Source organism: Mobula hypostoma, chromosome 1, assembly GCF_963921235.1.
Source record: "Mobula hypostoma chromosome 1, sMobHyp1.1, whole genome shotgun sequence".
In the NCBI taxonomy this organism is placed as follows: domain Eukaryota; kingdom Metazoa; phylum Chordata; class Chondrichthyes; order Myliobatiformes; family Myliobatidae; genus Mobula; species Mobula hypostoma.
Genome location: NC_086097.1, coordinates 76,568,223 through 76,585,794, shown reverse-complemented (window position 1 = coordinate 76,585,794; position 17,572 = coordinate 76,568,223). Strand labels below are relative to the sequence as shown.

Here is a 17,572-nt window from a genome sequence, read left to right as displayed (position 1 = left end):
ATAAACTATTGTTTATCTGAGAAACAAATTATCTTTTTTATACCTTTTTTTAACAGTTTCCATGAAGCCTTGGCTAATTAGGGTAGTTATTTAATTGGGACAAAATGTACTGGTTTCGATGTGTCCCAATTAACTAAAATCCATTTGGATTCAATTTAACTGTTTTTTTCCAAATTAATCTGATTTCTATCATAAACCCAATTTACTTTTGTTTTTCGCCAATGTTAAGCTCTTTGTTTTTCACTTGCAACATTCAAAATTGCTACAGGTTGACCTTCACTAATCCGACTACCTGTAATCCGGTTCCTTCGATAATCCGGCACTGATTATGTTTAATGTGATCCTTCTGTAATTTGGTATTTTCACTAATCCAGCACTCCTCATGTCCCAATGGTGCCGGATTAGTGAAGGTTAGCCATTGCTTAATGTGATCCTTCTGTAATCCGGCATTTTCACTAATGGTGCTGGATTAGTGAAGGTCGACCTGTAATTAGTTCTATGTTTGTTTCAAAATTAGAATTAAATTGCAAACCGAATTCTGATTCCTGGTTCAACCAATTGAGTCATGTATTATTTAGGAAGTGTCAGTTTAACATCTTCCTTAACGTCACCAAGTATATCCCCTACAGTTAGCATAATATTGCAGTCCAACAATGCATTTGTTCAAAAATCTTTCCATGATTCTGTATTTGACTATTTAAATACAGACTTCTCTTTAAAAGCCTTATTATAACAAGGTATTTCTAATATTCTGCCATACCTTTTCTATTTATGGATCACCTTTATCTAACTGTAGTATTAGATTTTTTTCAGTTGCTATAGAATGAGAATTAATGAGTGTAACAAAACAACAAACTATTAGAGCCTGCATAGCTTTTAATGGCAAGTTTTAAAATCTACATCTCTGAATTAGGCAAGACTCTTGTTTAATTATATCTTTTTATCTCTGGCTACAAATCAATGAGATATTTGCCACAAATCTGGATTAGTGGCATTCTAAATTGTAAGTGGTAAGGCACATGACTCAAGCCAACATTAAAAATGCAGATTGGGTTATTGATTATTTAAGCCTTAAAGGATTTTGTTAATGTTGATGGATGACAGTGATAACTTCAGTAAAATAATTTGATATATTTCTATTTCTGCAGGACTATGACATAGTGAAGACAATAAAGTCTTCAGTGGAGCACAACAATCACACGATTTGTTTGAATCGAGCTTTTCAAACTTGTATAACTTAAATAGAGTAAATAATTGGATGGAGCATTGCATATAATGGAAGACACTCATACTATCCAGCAGTTACACAAACCTATCAAAGAACTGTGCTTCATCAGTTACTACTGCCCTGGGGGAGGGGCTAGATGGATTATGCAGAAGTGCAGTACATTGTTAGATAGTTCTGTGAAATGTTTTACAGAATGCAATCAAATGAAGGAGGGATCAGGGGTGGGAACACCGAGAGACTTGTACTGTGATAACACTACGTACATTCAGAAACAAACTGAGACAACGGACTACATTAACACTGCTGTGCCTTTATGTGCTGCTGAAAATCAATCTATATTTGCAGATGTGTTCATGATAAAGCCAGCTTATCATCTGATTTTGAATATGGGAAATCAAGATGGAAAACCTCAGGATGTTCAAGAGTCTGAAAATAAGCCTGATGATCAGGAAGAAAACTGCAGTGCATTTGATGTGAAGCATTTGTCATCAATGTCTTCTGACTGTAAAAAATCTGAAACTAAAATCAAAAAGCTGAAAAAGCTTGGCAAGAGAAGAGAAACTTCTGAGGAACCTTCAAGTAAAAATATAAAAAAGAGATCCATTTCAGTTTCAGAACCTATTATGATAGGTGGTAAAAGAAATCAGAAGAAAGACTCTGTAAGCAAATCTCCTAACTCAGTTAATTATAGCAAAAACAGAAGTCTCCAGTCAGTCAAGGTCAGTATTGACTTGGCATTGGAAACAAAAACACCCGAGTCTGAGATACAAGGAGACAACTTGGACTTTCAGAATGATACAAGAACATGTGGATTACTTGTGGATGACTGCACCTTTTTGCCAGAGCATGACAGTGAATTTAATACTGAAGATCTGGTTACTGGCAGCGATAGCTTATCGGGTGACCTAGAAGACACCATCCAATGTCTGCAGCAGCAACACGACAGTTTCTTACAAGGAAAGGAAAAGACTGAGTATTTGCCTTCCAAGGTCAGGAACTTGCTGTCTGGGACAAATTTACCTTCAACGCACAAGATTTATCACTCCGATGGGTTAACAAAAGAGAACACTGTACATTGTGTGCTTCCCAAAGTACAGGCTGCAGATGTTGTTGTGCAAAAAGATGTTTCAACGATTTCGAGGACAGAAGGAATCAAAAATTGTAGTCCATCTGCAACGAATACAAACGAATGTTGTGCGGAGGAACAAGACACTTCTTCATTGATAACTGGAATACAAAATGGAATTGTCAGCAGGTGCAATGTTGACTTCACATCAATGACTGCCATAGAATGTTATCGTACTTGTCATGAAAAAAATACAGATAATGGCAAAAGGGACTATGAACCTTTTAAGGAAAAAATACCAAACATTGCGAATTCACAGGCCTGTGGGTATGTCAACAAGAATCTGATGAATGTTGTTGAGAGTGAACAAATACATGAGAAAGGTGAATGGGACAGGGTGTTAAAGAGCAAGGTATATGAATATGGAACAACTCTGACTTGTGACCAGAGGAGATTATCACGGGAGGAAGGACTAGAAATTAAAGATGAGGTGTTTCTAAAGCCACTTGAAACTGTTGAAGAAGTTATCATGGGTGATCATCTTGACAGAAGCAACAAAAGTGATTCTTTATCTTTACTAACTGCTGTTGGTAATATTTTTAACAATTCCTGTCCGACTTACAATACACAACATTATGTACCTCCTATTCCATCACCTTTGCCCTCAGAATTGCCTAGCCCTCAGCTTCATCACAGGATCCTTCCGCTACCTGCATTAAAAATTGTGGATAAAACTGTAAATGAAGATTGCTTAAAGCTATGTGCATCCAGTTGTACTACATCAAAGGAAATAGAAATAAAAGATAAATTGAATGAAGAAATGATTTTGGAATCAAAGTTCAAGAGCATAAATGAAAATTTCCAGCAACAAGACTGTGAGGAACAAGGTTGGTTAAAATATTTTTAATTTGGTTTGTAAATATCATTGTTTGGTGCCACAATTATCTTGAAAAGTCTTTGTGCAGGGGTGGAGTGAAGTAAAGCTTAAAGTCTGCAAATCGCTGATTTGCAGAACTCTGCATGTTTGGTATTCAGTTTTCATTGAATAGCCTTAGCAGCTGATTGGTGCCACCTTTTTGTTTGAACACTCATCTGCTGGCAGTTTCAAAATGTGTCCATATCAACATTATAATTAAAATATATATTGACCCTCTGAAGGAATTTTGATGCGTAGTGTCTACTTCCCTCTGAAGTTTGATTTAAGGATATTAGAACATCTACTGAAAGTGAATGCACATGATTCTGAGGGATGAATGTCTTGTGATAAATCCTTGCATCTGATAAATATTTGCACGGGAAAAGCTTCACATATGAAAACAAAGCTCTCCTTCTTTCTAGATTGGAGATATCCGTAACTTAATCTGTGGTTGCACTAAGACGTTAGTTAGTATAACACCAGTATTTGTACTGACGTTAGCTTTTCATTGTATGTACTTTCCCATTCTTTGTATTTTAAAGTAGTGTTTTTATATATATTTTAATTGGTAAAACTTCACAGCATGAAGTGCCTTGAAAGGGAACTATTTGGCATCATGATTTAGTGATGGGCATTCAAGTGATGAAAATTAGAATAAATGAGAAAAGTTAAATAAGTACCTCATGCCTATTACATATTATCTAATTTGCATTTGATGAAGGCACTAAAGGTTATCCTCTAGATTACTTGTTTATTTATTTTAGTGTAGTTATAATTTAATGAACTTTTGCTATCTTTTTATGCTGATATTTCATCAATTCTATGGCAAAATCCTCCCCATGAAATTGTTATTTTATGAATTAAATTGGGACTATGATGTTAAAATAGGCCAAAGTCAGCATGGTTTCCTTAATGCAGGGGTTTCCAACTTGAGGTCTACAGACCCCTTAGTTAATGGTAGGGGGCTATGGCATAAAAAAAGTGTAACTATCAAGTTCTGTTGGCTGTGTAAGTGTAGGGAAGACTATCTCTGAAACCCTGTCATGAGATCCATGGGGCTTCCCGTTGTGCCAAACACATTTTCTAGTGCTTGCATGTAGGCCGCAAAAGTGGCAAGGGGGTTCTGTGCCTTTATGGCTCTCACTTTGTCAGCAGCCGCCCTCTCAAACTTTCAACCAATCGCTGTCGCTTTACGTCATCAGAGCACTGCCACTCATCTAACAACTGAGAAGTCTGCTCTGCCCAAATCTCATACTCCTCTTCCCCTTTAGGTGTGAGCTTTGTTCCTGAGAATAGGTGGAGCCTAAGATAGCTGGGACTTTGAACCTGGGCATTTTTTCCATTTATTCGCTAAAGAGGTAAATGCGGATACTAACTCAATTCTCACTCTTTGCTGAGGGCGGGGACTCATTAGACATTCTAAATCAGACCACTCCTTCCCTTCGCTAAGCAGAAATGAGAGAACCCTGTCTTTGATGTCTCTGCCCCCAGCTACGGGAGACTTGACTTGCGATTTGGCCTCGTTCCCCTACCCTCTCCTCCTCCTGGAAAGTACAGTCAGTCCGTGGCTCCCCCTCTCCTGGGGCCCTAATCGTACCAGGCAGTACCACTGCTGTTATGTCAGTGCTAGTCTGAACTAAAATAAGGTCTGTGCCTGCCATTTTATCAAATCTCTGCCCCACAATCGTAACTTTGCCTACAGCTTTAACAGTACTTAAAAGTTGAATGAACAATTCATCAGGAGTATGAATATCTACCCTACTCAACATGCACGCATTCCTTACTGGTAACCCTGTGGATACGCACCACCGCTCAACCCTAGCAGCATCCATACCCACATATCAAAATCGCTTTACTGGGCAATAGTTCAGCACAGACTTAAACACACAACCCACTGGTTCAATGCTCAGGGCAATCACACAGCGTCCAACAAAAAAAATCCCAAATGATAGCCCTGCGAAGGTGACCCTCGGGTTCTGTTGGCTGTGTAAGTCTAGGGGAGACAGTCCCCGGCCCCACCAAACGTGCGAGAATGAGGTGCAAAACTCCCTGTTTGGGTGGATGCTGTGCGATGTGTTACCCTGTTACAAATCAGTATGAAATAACAGACAGTACACCATAAGCAATTAACGATTTATCTTTATAATTCTTCATTTGACTAAAGGGTTAGTAAAGTAAAACAAAAAGGGGCCATTTTAATGACACAGTCTAATGTACGCTAGTTGGAGCACATGGTTTTCCCTTCCGCTGGTGCTCCATCAATTTCCCTGGGCTTTGTCAACACTCGACCCCACTCCAAGTCCACTCTTTTCTGGTGTCTATGACCTCTCCTTTCAGGCATCTTCTCTCCGCATCTTCCACCGAACAAAGGACCCAGATCACCTCGGCCTCAGGCACACTGCCTTCATTGGACAGCACACATTCCAAAGCCCCATTTTCTCTAGCCATAACCCAAACACTGCTGCTACAGAAGAACCATTACATCAGCAGTGCTTCTACAGAAAGACCATTATATTAGCAGTGAAGCCTTTCCCAGGATGTTAGAAAAGTTTGGAAACCCCTGCCTTAAGAGGACACACTTACCTGACAAATCTGTTGAACTCTTTGAGGAAACACAAGCAGGATAGACAAAGGAGAGTATATGGATGTTGTTTACTTGCGTTTTCAGAAGGCCTTAGGCAAGTTGCCACACATGAGGCTTAACAAGATAAAAGCTCATGACATAATAGGAAAGATACTTGCATGGATAGAAGACACAGTGGGCAAAGAGTGGGACTAAAGGGAGCTTTATCTGGTTGGCTGCCAGTGTCTAGTGGTGTTCTACAGGGGTCTGTGTTGGGACCAATTATTTTTATGTTATAGGTCAATGATTTGGATGATGGAATTAATGATTTTGTGATCAAGTTTGCAAATGATTTGAAGACAGGTGGAGGGGCAGGTGGTGTCGAGGAAGCAGGGGGTCTCCAGAAGGACTTGGACAAATTGAGAGAATGGGTAATGAAGTGGCAGGTGTAATATAGTGTAGGGAAGTGTATGATCCCGGAGGGGAAAAAGATTCTTCCTCAGCACAGGTGCACCACAAAGCTGTGCTCTTATCTCCCTGCTCTACTTACTTACACTTCTGACTACATGACTAAGCACAGCATCAAAGCCATACTTAAGTTTGCTGACGTTGTCTTTGGCCGAATGAAAGGTGATGATGAATCAGCATATAGGAGGAAGATTGAAAATCTGACTGAGTGGTGCCACAACAACAGCCTCTCATTCAATGTCGGCAAGACCAAGGAGCTGGTCACTGACTTCAGCAGGAAGCAACCAGTGGCCCATAAGCTAGTACTAATCAGGGAATCAGGTGGAGAGGGTCAGGAACTTTAAACTCCTTGGTGTTATCATTTCAGAACACCTGTCCTGGGCCCAGCACATATGGTAATTATGAAGAAGGCACGGCAGTGCCTCTACTTAGAAGTTTGCAAAGATTTGGCATGATATCTGAAACTATGACACATTTCTATAGATGTCATATGGAGGCGCTAAAAGCGGACCCAAATGCAAGACACAGACACTGAAGTATTGGGAACTGGACTGGACTAGAGTTAGGGACGGGACTGGACACAGACTAGGAGCTGGGACAGGAACACAGACTTGGGCTAGGACTTTGGCTAGGAAAGTGGGACCAGGACAAGGAACTGGGAACTAGGAGCCTGGGTTTGGACTCCGAGCCAGAGACTGGACAAGGACCCAGAACCTGGGTCTTGACTTGGGCTCAGACTCCGGTACTAGGTGAAGACATGACGTGGCTACAGGACTGAACGAGGCTTGAATTCTTCGAGGCTTTCCTGGGCAGGACGAGGAACTCCTTAGAGCACAGGGCCAGGCCCCTTCCTTGGACGCCAGGCCAGGATGACTGCCGAGGTAAACCGCCAAGGAAACTGTCAGGGATTCAGATGGGGAGGGGAAGAGAACAGTCCTGCCTCAGGGTAATAGCAAAGACAGCCTGGCTTACCCCATGGAGGCGAGGACATGAAGGGACAGATCCCACTGTAGGTTAACGGCAAGGGATGGCCTGGCTTACCCCATGGAGGCAAGGACATGAAGGGACAGATCCCACTGTAGGGTAACAGCAAGGGACGGCCTGACTTACCCAATGGGGGCGAGGACATGAAGGGACAGATCCCACTTTAGGTAACAGCAAGGGATGGCCTGGCTTACCCCATGGAGGCAAGGACATGGACAGATCCCACTGTAGGGTAATGGCAAGGGACAGCCTGACTTACCCAGTGGAGGTGAGGACATGAAGGTACAGATCCAACCACAGGGTAACAGCAAGGACAGCCTGACTCACCCCATGGAGGCAAGGACAGGAAGGGAGCTCAGTCCGGGGTGGCTCCAAGTCTCGCAGCAGCCAGCAACTTTGGCTGGCTACAGAAACAGCCAAATTCATACCACGATGACTGCTCCAACCAGAGACAACAAGGCTCCATGAAGCAGTGATCCTCCAACCAGGTCTAGAGATCACAAATGGCTGCTCTAACCTTCCACCAGCAGGTTGCTCCAAGGGGATACTGACAAGACAAACCAGCACCCACACTCAATCCGACGGCCACTTATATTCCCAGCCCCAAGATGAGCTTCAGGTGCCTCTGATTAAGCCCAACTGAAACGAGGGACAGCCGGAAGACCCGGAGTCCATGGACCGGACCGTGTACCGGAACGTGGACTTTACGGACCGGAACATGACAGTACACCCCCCTGCCCCCCATGAGAGCCTCCAGGTGACCGAGTAGGCTCTCCAGGACTAAGGACGACCTGGGTGGGTATTCAATCAAGAGGGAACCCAGGATGACGAGAGTTAGACGATAGTGTCTGCGTTGCTGGGTCCATGTATGGCTGGTTCGTTCTGTCATATGGGGGCCTAAGGCGGTCCCAAATGCAAGACACAGACACTGAAGTACTGAGAACTGGACTGGACTAGAGTTAGGGACGGGACTGGACACAGACTAGGAGCTGGGACAGGAACACAGACTTGGGCTAAGACTTTGGCTAGGAAAGCGGGACCAGGACAAGGAACTGGGAACTAGGAGCCTGGGTTTGGACTCCAAGCCAGAGACTGGACAAGGACCCAGAACCTGGGTCTTGACTGGGGCTCGGACCCCGGAACTAGGCGAGGACATGACATAGCTACAGGACTGGATGAGGCTTGGGTTCTTCGAGGATTTCCTGGGCAGGACGAGGAACTCCTTCTTAGAGCACAGGGCCGGGACCCTTCCTAGGATGCAGGGCTGGGATGCTTTTGCAGGGCCGTGCCCCTTCCTTGGACGCCGGGCTAGGATGACCGCCGAGGAAACTGTCAGGGATTCAGATGGGGAGGGGAAGAGAACAGTCCTGCCTCAGGATAACGGCAAAGACGGCCTGACTTACCCAACGGAGGTAAGGACAGGAAGGGATGGATCCAACCGCAGGGTAACAGCAAGGACGGCCTGACTTACCGCAGGGTAACGACAAGGACGGCCTGAGTTACCCCACGGAGGCAAGGACAGGAAGGGAGCTCAATCCAGGGTGGCTCCAAGTATCGGGGCCGCCAGCAACCTTGGCTGGCTACAGAAACGGCCAAATCCATGCTGCAATGACTGCTCCGACTAGAGACAGCAAGGCTACTCTAGCCTTCCACCAGCGGGTTGCTCCAAGGGGATACTGACAAGACAAACCAGAACCCACACTTCTTCTTCTTCTTCTTGTGTTGTTTTATGGCGGTTGGCAAACCAGCTTTAAGGTGCATTACCACCATCTGCTGGACTGGAGTGTGGATCGTTGGATAAACAGGAGAAGGGAAAAGAATTGCATTCCCTATATTCTATATAATAAACCTGAGTCTTTCAGATACTTCATGATACGGATCTTTATTTCTCCTGTATTCCCACTTAAAATGTCTTCTATACCCACATCAGTTATTTTGTTTATCTTAAGCACTCCTGTCATCTTCACTCTTTCTTTTTGATACTTCTTACATTTTATCAATGCATGTTCAACTGTTTCTGGTTGATTACAGTATTCACACAACCCAGCTGGATGTTTCCCTATTTTGTGTAATGTGTAATTAAGACTAGTGTGTCCAATTCCCAAACGACTGATGATCACTTCTGTCTTTCTATATCCACTTGACAATCTTTTGTATCTGACTTGCCTCTGTATTTTGTACAGTTGTCTCCCTGTTTCACTCTCATCCCAATGCTTCTGCCATGTCTCGTCAATACGTGTTTTTATAATGCTCCTGACTTCCGCTTTGCTAAGAGGGATCTAGACCTCTATAATAGATGATTTGAGTGATTGTCTAGCTATGCTATCCACCTTTTCATTACCCTCCACTCCACGATGAGCAGGAACCCAAAGAAAACTTAGTTCTACCCCATTTTTGGTCAGTGTATATAACTTGCATGAAATCTCCAATAAAATATCCTGTCTACTTTCTGATTTTCTTGATTTGATCGAGGTTAATGCAGATAAACTGTCTGAACAGATTACAGCCTTTTTGATATTATTTTCTTCTATCCAAGATAATGCACTCAATATTGCCATTAATTCTGTTGTATACACTGATAAATGGTTTGATGTTCTTTTCCTGATACTAGTTTTGTACTGAGGAATATAGACTGCAATAACTGTGTGGCCAGATCTAGGGTCTTTTGATCCATCCGTAAACACTACAAGTTCATTTCTAAAATGTACTATCTGTTTGATTCCATAGTTAGACTTCTTTTTTAAAAGTTGTTGCAGGTTTTTATCTACTGTTTGCTTTGTAAAGAGCCATGGAGGAATATCAGATATTGGAACTGTAGGGCTATATTCCATTTTGTGTAGACCATATTTTTGTGCTGCTGCATCCCCAATCCATCCAAAGCTATTATAACTTATTATGTTCCCAGCAGTCTTTTAATATAGCTTTAGCTGGATGTGAGTAGCTATGTCCCATGATGTTAACCCAGTAATTTAGCATTGGCTTTATTATTCTAAGTCTTAATAGCATTTCCCCCATTTTAACTTGACGAGCTGATATAGATGATGTTCTGAATGCACCATTACATACCCTGAGGGCCTGGGCTTGCTTATCATCCAGCATTTTTAAATTACTTTCTGCAGCTGACATGTATGCTACACTTCCATAAACCAATGTAGCCCTCATTAAAGCTTGATAAATATTTTATAGCGATATCCTGCTCGCACCCCGGTCCTGTCCAGCAAGACCCCTCAATAAGTTATATATTTTTTTACATTTGTTTGTAATTTTCTCAATTTTCCATGTAAGTTTTCTCATTAAATAACAAACCAAGGAACCGAATTACCTTTACCTGCTCTAATTTTTGTTCATTCCCTGTATAATTTCACGGAAACTTGTTTGTGATTTCTTGAGAAGCATATGTCTTGCGACTTACTTGCAGACAATTTGAAACCCCATTTATTTGCCCACTCCTTCACTTTGTTTATTGCATCTTGCATTTTCCTTTGTATATAAATTAAATTTCTTCCCCTCACCCATAAAGCCTCGTCATCTGCATATAAGGATTTCCCCACACTATGTTCAACTTGCACAAATATGTCATTTATCACCATGGAAAATAGTAATGGACTGCAGACACTACCTTGTGGTGTTCCATTTTCAACCAAATATGTCCTGGAGTACTCTGTTTCCACCTTGACTTGAATTGTTCGACCAAAAAGACAGTCTAGAACCCAATTAACACACATCAAAGTTGCTGGTGAACGCAGCAGGCCTGGCAGCATCTCTAGGAAGAGGTACAGTCGATGATTCAGGCCGAGACCCTTCATCAGGACTAACTGAAAGAAGAGCTAGTAAGAGATTTTTACTAGCTCTTCTTTCAGTTTGTCCTGAAGAAGGGTCTCGGCCCGAAACGTCGACTGTACCTCTTCCAATAGATGCTGCCTGGCCTGCTGCGTTCACCAGCAACTTTGAAGTGTGTTGCTTGAACAGTGATGTGTGCTGAGGGTAGCAGACACCAACAGAATCAACAAACTCATTCGTAAGGCCAGTGATGTTGTGGGGATGGAACTGGACTCTCTCACGGTGGTGTCTGAAAAGAGGATGCTGTCTAAGTTGCATGCCATCTTGGTCAATGTCTCCCATCCACTACATAATGTACTGGGTGGGCACAGGAGTACATTAAGCCAGAGACTCATTCTACCGAGATGCAACACTGAGCGTCTTAGGAAGTAATTCCTGCCTGTGGCCAACAAACTTTACAACTCCTCCCTTGGAGGGTCAGACACTCTGAGCCAATAGGCTGGTCCTGGACTTATTTCCTGGCATAATTTACATATTACTATTTAATTATTTATGGTGCAACTGTAATGAAAACCAATTTCCCCCGGGATCAATAAATATGCATTTCCAGCATCTGTAGAATTCCTCGTGTTTGCGCCAGAACCCAATTATATAATTTTCCTTCCACCCCTAGTTCTTTCAATTTAATTAACACTCCCTCTTTCCAGAGCATATCGTATGTCTTTTCTTTGTCAAAAAATACTGCCAGGACCATTTCTTTATTTATTTAAGCCTTCCTAATTTCAGATTCCAAGCTAAGTATTGAATCTACTGTAGTTTTTCTTTTACGAAAACTGCTTTGGTAGGGAGAAATAAGATTTCTTTTTTCTAGAAAGTATGTAAGCCTATCAGTTATTATTCATTCCATAAGTTTACCTAGCTGTGAAGTTAGTGCAATTGGTCTATAATTTGTTGGTTCTGATGAATCTTTACCAGGTTTTAATACTGGAACAATAACAGAATGTTTCCATGCAGTTGGTAGTTTACCTATCCCATATTTTATTAAACAGTCTCTGTAAAACTAGACGTGCATTTCTTGATAAGTGCTTCAGCATTATACCCAATACTTGATCCTTCCTAGGAGAAGTTGGCCACGCATTCATATTGGCTCTTTCTATTTCTGAAATGCTAACAGGTGTATCCAGCACTTCTTCTGATATTGCTCTTTTGTCCGTAATTCCTGAATTTTGCTTAAGCCTCTCCTCCCTTTGCTGTCCAGCCTCAACCATCAAATTCTCCGAGCCATGTATATTTACAAAAGCTTTTGCCAATATTGCTGCTTTTTCTACATTGTTAATTGCTATTTCGTCCTCACTTTTTAGCACAGGAATCTCTTTATTACTTCTTATACCATTCATTTCCTTTATCATGCCCCATATTTTGGACAGTTGAGTTGCTGTTCCAATTTTGTTACAATACTGTCTTCAAAATGCTCGCTTTGCTTGTCTGATTGTTTTCTGAACATCTGCTTGTGCTCTTTTATATTGTATTAATGTTTCTACCAAATGTTGTCTTTTTAACATTTTAAATGCTTTATTTCTTGCTTTTATACTTCTACTACATTCACAATTCCACCATGGAACATTTTTTCTCTTTCCTCTACCTTTACTTTTCAGAATTGTTTCTTCTGCCGAATTTGTAATTGCTGTGACCAATTTATCATTCATTTCTCTATATCTGACATATTTTCACCTAAAATCTTTGTGCATCTTACTTCACTTCTTTTTTGAAATACCTCCCACTCTGCCTCATTTAGTTTCCACCTTGACACTCTGGATCCTACATTTTGTTCTATTTTAACCTGAATCCTTGTGAGTAAGGGATAGTGATCACTTCCTACTGTAGTTTGTTTTATTATGTTCCAAGTACTGATTCTTGCTAATTCTCTACTTACAAATGTTAAGTCTATTGCAGTTTCTGTGTTTTGGGATATATTATATCTCGCACCTTCTCCATTATTTATACATACCAGTTTTTCATCATCTAGAAATTCTTCTATCACTAATCCGTTTTCATCCATATTTTTACATCCCCATAGTGTACTGTGTCCATTGAAATCCTCGCACCATATTATTTTCCCTTGCATCCTACCACCCACTTTGTTTAGTGTATCTTTGCTTAGTCTTTTACATGGATTATAATGATTTATAATTACCAAGCTTTCTCTGCCTATCCACATTTTGATTATTATTGATTCATACTTCTGCCCTGTGTTGACTATATTATATCTCATCCCACTGGCTATAAATATTGCTACTCCTCCACCAATTGCCATTGCTTCTATCCCGCCTAATTGCTGTATATCCTTGTAAAACAAAATCTAATTGTGGTTTCAACCATGTTTCTTGTATACATAGAATCTGAGGTTTTTCCTTAGGTGCTGATACAGATTTCTTAAATTCTTGGCCATTTGCGATAAGACTCCTTGCATTCCATTGCAAAATATATATTGCCATTAAGATCCCGCCTCCCCTGCCTGTGATCTATTTGATCCTCCATTCAGCGTTTTTTCAACCGCTTCCCACCTAAGCTACTTCTTTTTCAATCTTTTTATTAAGTTTCAGATTAATATACATAACAATATTGATGATACAAAGAGAATCGGTATAACATTGATAATGGTTAACATATACAAACATAATTCAAGTAAAATATATAATTCAAGCCTCCCAATCTCTAAGTAATTGAACATGAAAAAGAATTTTATAAAGAACCCCCTAAACTAAAAAAAAAACAAAACAGAACTGTATTCCTTCAGGTAAGAACATTATTTGTCATTAACTCCGCTCCTCTATAGATAAACAAAAGGGTTCTGAAAGGGAAAACTTACATCATATGAAAATGTTGAATAAATGGTCTCCAGGTTTCTTCAAATTTAACTGAAGAATCAACCATACCACACCTAATTTTTTCCAGGTTTAAACATAGTATAGTTTGAGAAAACCATTGAAAATTAGTAGGAGGATCAGAATCTTTCCATTTAAGTAAGATGGATCTTTTAGTTATTAGTGTAACAAATGCAATCAAACAGCAAGCTGAAAAGGATAAGTGACCAACATCTGTCCCTGGGAATCCAAAAATTGCAGTAATAGGGCGGGGTTTTAATTTAATACGCAAAACTGTTTAAATAATATTAAAAATATCTTTCCAATATTTATCTAAAAGAGGGCAAGACCAAAATATAGGTGTCAGAGAGGCCACCTCAGAATTACATCTGTCACACACAGGATTTATATGTCAGTAAAAATGAGCGAGTTTATCCTTAGACATATGAGCCCTATGGACTATTTTAAATTGTATCAGTGTATGTCTAGCACACATTGAGGAAGTATTAACTAGTTGAAGAATGTTCTCCCATTTCTCTATAGGTAAAGGTACCTGAAGTTCTCTTTCCCATTCATTTTTTATTTTATCAGATGTACCTAGATGTATTTTTGTTATTAAGTCATACAAAACTGCTATTAAGCGCTTCTCACACACGAGGAATTCTGCAGATGCTGGAAATTCAAGCAACACACATCAAAGTTGCTGGTGAACGCAGCAGTCCTGACGAAGGGTTTCGGCCTGAAACGTCGACTGTACCTCCTCCTAGAGATGCTGCCTGGCCTGCTGCGTTCATTAAGTGCTTCTGATAGGGATTTAAACCTAAATTTTTTTCTGTAATATTAGTTGGATGAAATATTGGAAAGTTAGGTAAAATACCATTCAAGAAACTTCTAATCTGCAGATATCTAAAAAATGTGAACTAAGCAACTTACTTATTAGATAATTGTTCAAACGACATGAAACAATTATCCATGGATAAATCACGAAAGCATGCTATTCCCCTTGCTTTCCATAAGGAAAAAGCTTGATCAATTCTAGAAGGTTGAAAGAAAAAATTAGATATAATAGGACTAGATAAAATAAATTCGTTCAATCCAAAAAATTTGCAAAATTGAAACTATATTCGTATTGTATGTTTAATTATTAGATTAATTATTTGTTTATTCAGTTCGGTTAATGCAAAGGGGAGTGAAGCTCCTAAAATAGAAACTAATGAGAACCCCTGCACAGACTCACCCTCCAGGTTCACCCGTCGTGTACAATGAGTTTCATCCCAATCTTGCATCCAAAACATTAAATATCAGAATTTCATTGCCCAATTATAAAATCTAAAATTCGGCAATGCTAAACGACCATCCTTTTTTGATTTCTGTAGATATTTCTTACTCAATTAGGATTTTTATTCTGCCATATATATGAAGAAATTTTATAATCAATAATATCAAAAAAGGATTTAGAGATAAAAAATGGTACCATTTGAAATAAACACAGAAATTTAGGTAAAACAGTCATTTTAATAGCATTAATTCGACCAATCAATGATAAGGACAGTGGGGACCATTTAGTAAACAATTGCTTAACATGATCAATTAAAGGTAGAAAGTTAACTTTAAATAGGTCTTTATATTTTTTAGTAATTTTGACACCCAAATAAGTGAAATAATCAGTAATTAATTCAAATGGTAATTGTCTATGAATTGGAGCTTGCATATTTAATGGAAAAAGCTCACTCTTATTAAGATTTAGTTACCTAAGCCCTGTAATACCAAGATATTTTTCTGCAGACTTGACTATAATTTTAATTTTTTCCATTCTTTTTGTCTGTTTGCACTGAACAGTTAATTGCATCTACCATAAACAGTACGAAGTCTTTTATATTCATTATTAGTGTGTCCTTATTTATCATATTTCAGCCCTCACAGTTCACCGGTTTATTATTCCCTGTATTTGTTTGCTTAATAGCTTTCTCCTTTTCAGCGAAACATTTCACTGCCTCAGCTAATCCCTTGAGTTACTTTAACATGTTGTATCTCAGACGCCTTCTTGCTAATAATGCACCCTCGATAAGCTGCATTGTGTTCCTCGCCACAATTGCAATATTTCAGCCTAGCTCCCGCCTCACACTTCCGGTATTCATGTTCTCCAGCGCATCTCCCACATCTTTGTTCCGCTCTGCAGACCGCTGCAAGATGCCCAAATTTCTGACATTTAAAACATCTTAAAGGCGGTGGTATATATATTCTGACCTCATAACACATATACCCTAAATAAACTTTAGTTGGAAATCTCTCTTCATCAAAGTTAATCATCACCGATAAACTATCACACCTTTTTCCATCTCTTGTAACTTTCAAAAGTTTGGCCTCAATAATCTTTGCTCCTTTGATGTTCTGTTTAATCTCATCCATAGTAACTTTTGTTGGTATCCCCGAAATAACTCCTCTAGTCCACTTTCTATTGTCAAGTATTGAGCATTGTACTTTTTTGCCATCTATTTTATTTAATCTTATCACTTTGCCTTGCTGAGCACTATCCCAACATATCACTAATAGCAATCCATTTCGTAATACCTTGGCTCTTTTGACTTTGCCTACAAGTTTGTTGATTACCTTTGTCAAATGAATCAGGTTCCAATCCCCAAAAGATGCCCTGTCTTCATTCAGTTTTATAATTGCTTTAATCTAATCTTCTTTCCACTCTTTTGCTATCCTTTTTCAATCATCCCTTGACCCCTCAGAATTTGACTGCTCATACCTCTGTTTTCTTTTCTTACTCTTTACACTCCATTCCTGTTTCCCGCCATCTTCCATCTCTAACTCACTTCTTGAATTGTCTTTTCCTCCTGCCATCCTCCATCCATTCACAGTCTAGTTGTTTAGCCAACCACCATCATCCTCCAAAAAAAACAGCAGAAGTCCAAAGCAAAACACTGCAGGCACAGGCAGAGCCCGAGCCCCAGCCCCAGCCCCCACACGCTATCCCAGGGCTACATATTCCCAGCCCCAAGATGAACATCAGGTGCCTATGATTAAGCCCAACTGAAACAAGGGGCAGCCGGAAGACCCAGAGCCAACAGACCGGACCGTGAACCGGAATGCAGACTTTACGGACCGGACCATGACAATAGATTTGTCTTGGAGAGATTGACTGGCTGCACCACAGCCTGGTATGGAAACACCAATGCCCTTGGATGGAATATCTTACAAAAAGTAGTGGATACAGCCCAGTCCATCACTGGTAAAGCACCCCCCCCCCCCCGCCACCGACACCCCCATCACCCAGGAGATGCATTCTTCTCACTGTTGCCATCAGGAAGAAGGTACCAGAGCCTCAGGTCTCACAGTACCAGGTTGAGGAATGGTTATTCCCACTCAACCATCAGGCTCTGAAACAGACAGAATAATTTCACTCAACTTCACTTGCCGCATCACTGAAATGTTCTGACAACCTATAGGCTCACTTTCAAGGTCTCTTCATCTCATGTTCTCACTGTTTATTGTTTATGTATTATTATTTCTTTCTTATTTACACAGTTTTTTGTCTTTTGCACGCTGATTGTCCACCTGGTTGGTGCAATCTTTCATTGATTTTATAATGGTTATTCAAATTATTGAGTATGCCCGCAAGAAAACGAATCTCATTGTTGTGTTTGATAACATATATACTTTGATAATAAATTTAGTTCGAGCTATGAACCATTCC

General features: G+C 40.3%; 1 protein-coding gene across 2 annotated transcripts in view; it reads left to right on the top strand.

The window, feature by feature from the left end:
- Positions 1-1,791: 1,791 nt before the first annotated feature.
- The window catches only part of fmn1 (formin 1), a 386,619-nt gene continuing 370,838 nt past the window's right edge, over positions 1,792-17,572 (top strand). For both annotated transcript variants that reach the window (XM_063050990.1, XM_063051000.1), the window contains exon 1: positions 1,792-3,181. In XM_063050990.1, coding sequence (XP_062907060.1) covers positions 1,852-3,181 — 1,330 coding nt within the window. In that variant the 5' untranslated portion in view covers positions 1,792-1,851. The remainder of the gene's footprint in view (positions 3,182-17,572) is intronic.